General features: G+C 38.2%; 1 protein-coding gene across 1 annotated transcript in view; it reads right to left on the bottom strand.

The window, feature by feature from the left end:
• Positions 1–7583, bottom strand: part of EMB (embigin) — a 19135-nt gene that overhangs the window by 7995 nt on the left and 3557 nt on the right. The window contains exons 2-4 of the mRNA XM_015567658.1: positions 5398–5525; positions 3764–3950; positions 3458–3546 (exon numbers count right to left, since the gene is read on the bottom strand). Of these exons, the coding sequence (XP_015423144.1) occupies positions 3458–3546; positions 3764–3950; positions 5398–5482 (361 nt within the window). The 5' untranslated portion in view covers positions 5483–5525. The remainder of the gene's footprint in view (positions 1–3457; positions 3547–3763; positions 3951–5397; positions 5526–7583) is intronic.

Below are 7583 nucleotides of genomic sequence, written 5' to 3'. Positions count from 1 at the left end.
ACTATGTGGTGAAATATGATCAAAACATTGACGTTTACTCAGGCCAGGAATCAAAGTGGAAGAAAAGCAATGTTTTGGGGAAACACGGTAGAAGATACCCTTTTCCAGTAAGTGTCTAAGAGTCACAGGCCTGGGAAACACAGCTGCTAGAGAGGGGCTTTTCAAGAAAATCTTGGGTATTTTATGAAGTTTGGGGGTGGGACACACTGTTGGGCTATTAGACCATCTCAAGTAAGTGTGAAGGTCAGGGTATAGACTGTAGGTAAGTGTCAGTGACACCAGAGAAGAACAAAACCAAAATTCTGCTTTCTTTTCATCTCTTCTGTTGGTTTTGTTTTTCACTGTCCTCTGGATTAATGGTCAAGATGACAGTCACCATGGCTGATACCAGCCGTGTGGACCTAAATTATAAAATGTACTACTCTCAGGGAACATAACTTGTTAGAACTGCTCTGGTGATCACACATGGTTCTGGGATGCTGCTTACATTTGGAAATATTTATGACTACAAGGACAGGGATACGGTATTCCGATGTGTCTGATTGACCTTTTGGAACTTTGGATAAACTAGGGCACATGAGAGTCTTGGGATTGGAAGAAGCCATGTTTAAAGATGGTGAAGTTGCTGCTTCAGACCGATCTCTGGTCTTTTTTTATACCATCACTCATCTTTCCAGGGTGAAAAGTAATCGTGACATTTGATGTTGCCCCTGTAACTGGCATCACTAGCCAGACCACGAAGTCAGCAGAGCTTTTGCATTGTACTAATCAGTGATGTGGGCCCTTTTATAATCTTGTAGTAATTAATCAACCAGCTCTCATAAAGGCAGAAGCAGGAACTGTGCTGATGAATTATTCTGAGAACTCAGACTCATGCACTATAACTGACTCATGTAGTCAACAGAAGAATTTTTTTGGTCTCAACTTAAAATAGAGAATAAAGCAGTCTTTTCATCCACACTCAACTATAGTGCTGCTAAGGAAAGATAATCCTTATTCTTAAGAAAAGTCATAAGCAATCCATCTGCAGAAAGCATAATAGGGCATCAATAGAAATATATACCATTCTATAAGCCTTAGAGATCTTATTAAATAACTATCATATTAGTTGTTCTGCAAAAGCCACACATCTTTTAAAGTGTAATCAAATAAAATTATTTCTCCAAATAACATTAATTTAGAGGAATTACAAAGAATTATTATTTCACCAAAAAAAGATCTAGAAGGGCTCAACTTATTTTATAAATATCTTCATGATATAGTACATGTTAAAAAGTCACATTAATGTTAAGTGGGCATTCAAAACTAATAAATTGCACAGCTGGTGTGGCTCAGTGGTTGAGTTCTGACCTATGAACCAGGAGGTCACAGTTCAATTCCCAGTCGGGTTGTGGGCTCATCCCCAGTGTGAGTCTTGCAGGAGGCAGCTGATCAATGATTCTTTCCCATCATTGATGTTTCTATTTCCTTTAAAATTAGCTGCCTCCTGCACACCCCCTACTGGGGATGTGCCCGCAACCAAGGTACATGCCCTTGACTGGAATTGAACAGAGGACCCTTCAGTCCGCAGGCCGATGCTCCATCCATTGAGCCAAACCGGTTATAGCTGATGTTTCTATTTCTATCTCCCTCTCCCTTTCTCTCTCTGAAATCAATAAAGATATATTTGTAAAAATACAAACAAAAAAAATCTCATTAGAGCTAAACTGTTTCAAGAAAACTATTTTTCAAAGATTCTAAATATTCAGTGCCGATTTCATTCCTCAAGCCCTTAATTTCAGATCTAGGCTTAGTGTTGATACTCCATCAGCTTCGCTCTCTCAAAATAGATAGGAAATCAAGAAGCCTTCTTCAAGACCACCTGACATTAAACCTGTTGGCATATGGAAAGGTAAAATGCCCTTGCTAATCTTCACATCAGAGGTAAGAATGATCACTTCAAGTAATAGCTTAGGGACTTTCTTATAAGAGAGCTAATGAGAAAAAATGCAGTATATTTAATTTTAAACTTTCAATAGGCATAACTAGTATGCAGAAAACAGCCATTTAAAGGGGGAGAAGCAATTTTTAAAGTTGCATTTCTTAGAATCACATCAAGTCTCAAGATTTGATGAGTATCTTCTTAAGACCCACAGGTCTTCTTTAGTTATTTTAAAGAGGCTCAATACAATGTTTACAAGGACTGTGTGTGCATGAGCATGTGTGTGTACAGGTATTCAATACTCAACTCATTGGGGAATGAGGGAGGGAAAAAAGTGGGGGCGGGGGACAAAAGGAAAGGAAAATGAAAAAGAAGGAAAGAAATAATGAAAGGAACTGTAGTTTATCCTTCACTGAGTTAAATTAGGCAAATTAAGGAAAGTTGAAAGAGAATGTATATGAACAAAATAATCAAAGGATGATAATAGTTTCTGCCTTTGCAGAGACAGATTTGCATAAACATAAGAATTTATTATATTTACCAAGAAAGAACATTTATAGAACCACATGAAGGAAATGAGTCAGTGAGTACAGAGGGAATATAAGGAGAGGAATACAGGAGTGAACCATCTTAAATCCCGGTAATGATGAAGCAGGCCATTCCACTACTGATGGGGCCTTGGGAACAGTATCCACATTTTGTCAGGGCAGCTAGCCATATTTGAGAATGATTTATCATGTATCCTGGGAAATTACTGTGAAGCAAAGGCCAAAATAGTTAATGTGGCGACAGACCGAGTTTCCCAAATAGCAGCATGGACATGGCGTTCACTAATCGATCACAGAATGTGGGGGTTTTCATGAAGATAATTATCCAACTTGAATGGCTAGTCTTTATTATGAGATTGAGACCTTTAAAGTTTTGGTTTAATGATAGAAAGAGTAAAATACTTTGATTTGTCCGTTCCCACAGGGAAAGCTGTGGGTTATATTCTGAGGTTGTCCGTACTTGATGAGATCAAAAGCAGGCAACCCTGTGTGCATCTTCATAGTATTTTTAAATTTTATGTATCCTTAGATTTCCAAGTCCTAGGGCCACTGATGGACACACAGTTTCACAGTCTAAGCATACAGTGACTCAGTTACCTGGAGGGCTACTATGAAAGCTCTGAGTTTAGAGCGATGGATGGAAGGATGGATGAATGATAGATCGATTGATTTAAGATAGATGGATAGATAGGTTCAAGAGACTGCTGTGATTTATAAATAACTTGGCAGCCTGGTCTTTCTAACTAAATCTTGTGCTTTAAACTAGGGCAGGGAAGCCAAGTGGAAGTGGGTTGGGAAATACAAATCCTACACTGGGAAGACACTGGGAAGCACTATTTTAAAGATTGCCACTTATGACTCAATGGAAAGCGTATAATTTTCTTTCAGCTGCATTATGTTTAGTATTGTAGTAATATAAAAATTGTGGGATGTAGTATTCTCAGAATAGAGCACTGAAGTTATAACTCTATAAATTATTAGTACTGACCTTTGAAATTAAATGTACCCCTTTGTTCCTTTTCCTCTTGGAAGAAACAAGAATAACTTCCCATTTGTTTGCTATCAATGATGGTAAACCTAAAGATAATTTAAGTTATTAATATGAGCGTAGTTCTCTAAATACTTTCAATGAAAATGAAAAGACTTAGCCATTAAGCAAAATTTTAAAAAAGAAAAAAAATTTGTAATAACATTCAGGTGAAAACAATGGGAAAAAAAATGCCAGTCACAAAAACATTTAGAATTTAACTAGTAATTTTATTTAACCAACCAGCTTAAAACTTAGTGTACTCACATGTATTGGGTATACAGAATGCTTCCTGTTGCATTGATGAGATAATTATTCTCAATAAGTTCATCATCTTTTCTCCAAGTCACGTTTACTGAATTCAGATCCCCAGATGTTGTGTACTGGCACGTGAGTTCTACATTAGAAGGTCTTTGCAAAGTGATATTTTTTTCTACTGCAACATTGGAATATTCTATTAGCCACAAAAGAAAACAAAACCAAATGATATTATAAAAGCTACATAGAGGGGAAATCCAATATAAAAAACAGTTTAAATCAACAGTAGTGCTCTACTAAGACCATTTCCTCATCTGACATTCCTTTCAGAATTATTTCTCTGTTAACACCTAAGTGGTTCCCTTTGTTATTCTCTTTCATAGGCACTGTTGAGGAAAAGCTCTGTTAAAACATTAACATAATTGCAAAAGCCTTAGGCTGTGATCTTCTTTTTAAAAAATATATTCCTTTATTGATTTCAGAGAGGAAGGGAGAAGGAGAGAAATAGAAATATCAATGATGAGAGAGAATCATTGATCGGCTGCCTCCTGAACATCCCCTACTGGGGATTGAGTCCACAACCCAGGCATGTGCCCTTGGCTGGAATCGAATCTGGGACCCTTCAGTCACAGGCTGACGCACTATCCACTGAGCCAAGTCGGCTAGGGATAGGCTGTGATCTTAATCTCCTTAACATCTGTAGCTGTGAAGGGTAGAGGAGGAAGCAACCTGTGAGTGGTGTCTTGTTTCATATACTTTCAGGTGCTTCTACAGTTTGCTTGCTTTCCTATCAGCAAAGCAGAAGCATAAAACACGTAGAAAGAGTTTTACCTCTAAGTCTAAAATGCTTTGTGGTTAGCCACCACACTAATATGTCCATTGAACTTGGCGCACAATGTATAAGCTTCCCCAGAACTCCACAACTGCAGTAACATGGTTCTGCTTTTTTAGAGTGTTACAAAAGCAGCCATGGCATGTACATTTCCAGGACTTTACCCATTTGCTCAGTATCTGAACTATATTTTTTAAAAGGCTGTTCTTAAAATCATAGTAATTTACATCTGCCTAAATAGTCTTATTTTTATCATTAAAAATTTTAAAGTGTATGGACCTTTAAGCAAATTGTGATCTTTGAAAAAATGACAAGTTAGACCTTAAGGGGTCCAACTGGGTATCATTTCACTTGAAATAAAAGTCTACTTTGACCTATTACAAAAGAGTAAAAAATTTAGAAAGCCTCTTAAAATTTATTACATAGGACATGGTTTAAATCAGGAACTCTTATTAAAAATAGTTAAGTGCACTACAACATGTAAAACTCAATAGCAGCCCTAGATAGTTTGGCTCTGTGAGTAGAGCATCAGACTGCGGACCTAAGGGTTCTGGGTCTGATTCCAGTCAAGGGCACATACCTCGGTTGCAGGCTCCTACCTGGATTGGGCCCTGGTCAGGGCTAGTGCAGGAGGCAACCAATCAATGTGCTTTTCTCATTGATATTTTCTCTGTGTTTCTGTCTTTCTTCCACTATCTCTAAAAATCAATGGAAAAATATCCTCGAGTGAGGATTAAAAAAAATAAATAAATAAATAAATAAAACTCAATAATAGCAATAAAACATCTCGATTTTAAAATGAGCAAATAACCTGAATAGACATTCCTCAAAAAAGAATTACAAATGGCCAATAAATATATGACGGGGTCCTCAACATCACTGGTCATCAGGGACATGCAAGTCAAAACCACAGTGGAGACATCACACCTGATAGGATGGCTATTATAAAAAAGATACAAGATAACAAGCATTGGTGAGGATGTGAAGGAAAGGGAACACTTGTACACTATTGGTGGGAATGTCACTTGGTGCAGCCATTTGGAAAACAGTATGGAGATTCCTCCAAAAATAAAAAATAGAACTTCCATATTATCCAGCAATCCCATTTCTGGGCACCTAGCTAAAGGGGATGAAATCAGATCTCAATGAGATATCTGCATTGTCATGCTTGCTGCTGTGTAGTCACAATAGCCAACATAGTAAAACAACCCACGTGTTCATCAATAGAATGAACAAAGAAGTTGTGGTATATATAAAGTAGAATATTATTCAGCTATGACAAAGAAGGAAATCCTGCCTTTTACAATAACATGGATGAAACTGGAAGACATTATGCTAAGTGAAATAAGCCAGACAAAGATAAACACTGTATGATTTCACTTACTTGTAAAATCTGAAAAAAAAAAAAAAGTTCAACTTCTAGAAGCAAAGAGTAGAAAGTTGGTTACCAGGGACAATGGGAGCAGGGAGAAATGAGATGTTGGTCAAATGTACAAAGTTGCAATTATGTAGTATGAATTAAGATTTGAGAGCTAATGTACAGGCATGAAGACTATATTCATTAATATACTTGATAATATTTTACTGAACACTGGAAATATGTTAAGAGTAGATTTCAGGTTCATTCATCACACACAAAAATAACTGAGAAGATGATATGTTAATTAGCTTGACTATGGTATCATCTCACTATCCTATATAATAAAAGGCTAATATGCAAATCGACTGAAAAGTGGAATGACTGGTCACTATGACATGCACTGACCACCAGGGGGCAGATGCTCAATGCAGGAGCTGCTCCCTGGTGGTCAGTGTGCTCCAACAAGAGGAGCACTGCTCAGCCAGAAGTGGGGCTCAAGGCTGGCGAGCGCAGTGGTGGTGACAGGAGCCTCTCCCACCTCCATGGCAGTGCTAAGCATGTCCAACGAACCCCTCCCCCTGCCCCCAAAGTACATGATTTCATGCACTGGACCTCTACTATATATATAAAATCATCATGTTAAACATGTACACTTTAAATACAATTAAAAAAATATTTAAAAAAATAATATATCTCAAATGCAAATCTAAAGCACAGGTAGGAATACAACACAATATCATAAAAACATTAATTATTCCCAAATTAATCTACAGATTCAGTGAAAGAGGATGATTGTAAAAGATACAAGATAACAAGCATTGGTGAGGATGTGAAGGAAAGGGAACACTTGTACACTATTGGTGGGAATGTCACTTGGTGCATCCATTTGGAAAACAGTATGGAGATTCTGTTAAACAGTATGGAGATTCAAATAAAAACAAATCCGGACTTAAATAAGGGAAAGCTAGATTCAAAAAGTCTATTGCACTATGGCATGCTCCCGACTTGCAGTTGGATCTGCAAGCATCTCAGAATCAAAACAAATAGGCCTTTCCCTTTCACAGGGAGGGAAAGCCCGCTGGCAGGAGCTTTTGAGAGGACATTGGACAAACTAGTGGGGGAAGCACACAGCATGACTTGGCTGTCATGCACTTAGTGATTGCTCAGACTTGGGCAAGCCCAAGTTCAGGGGCCTATGAGGAAGAGAAAACTGCCTGACTCAAGTTCATCAGGCCAACGTGACGGTAAGCAAGCAATGTACTGCGAATACTTGATGCCTTCGTAACAGTTGGGATACTGGTTTTAATAGCAGTTGCCAAATGAAAGAGTAGTTAGGAGTTAAGCCCCCCGGACAGGTTAACTAAGTAAATACCCAGCCCAGCATCAACTAAAAAGTCAATATTTGCTCTCGCCCCAAGCACCTTCCTTCCCCAGGCGCCTGCTGGACTGGAAGCTGCAGGGTGTGATGCTGCCAACATCCTCGGGCTGGTCAAAGGATTGGCAAACGTATTATTCACATGAATTCCCTTAAACATTTCATCCCAACGGGGAAACTCACCAGTAGAACATGCAAACAGTAAAAAAGCAAGTAAGAATACATCCTAAATATTGGAATGGGGATATTTAGGGGCAACCAG

Source organism: Myotis davidii, unplaced genomic scaffold (assembly GCF_000327345.1).
Source record: "Myotis davidii unplaced genomic scaffold, ASM32734v1 scaffold143, whole genome shotgun sequence".
Lineage (NCBI taxonomy): Eukaryota > Metazoa > Chordata > Mammalia > Chiroptera > Vespertilionidae > Myotis > Myotis davidii.
Note: the sequence above shows the minus strand (reverse complement) of the source record. Positions and strands in the feature narration are given on the sequence as shown.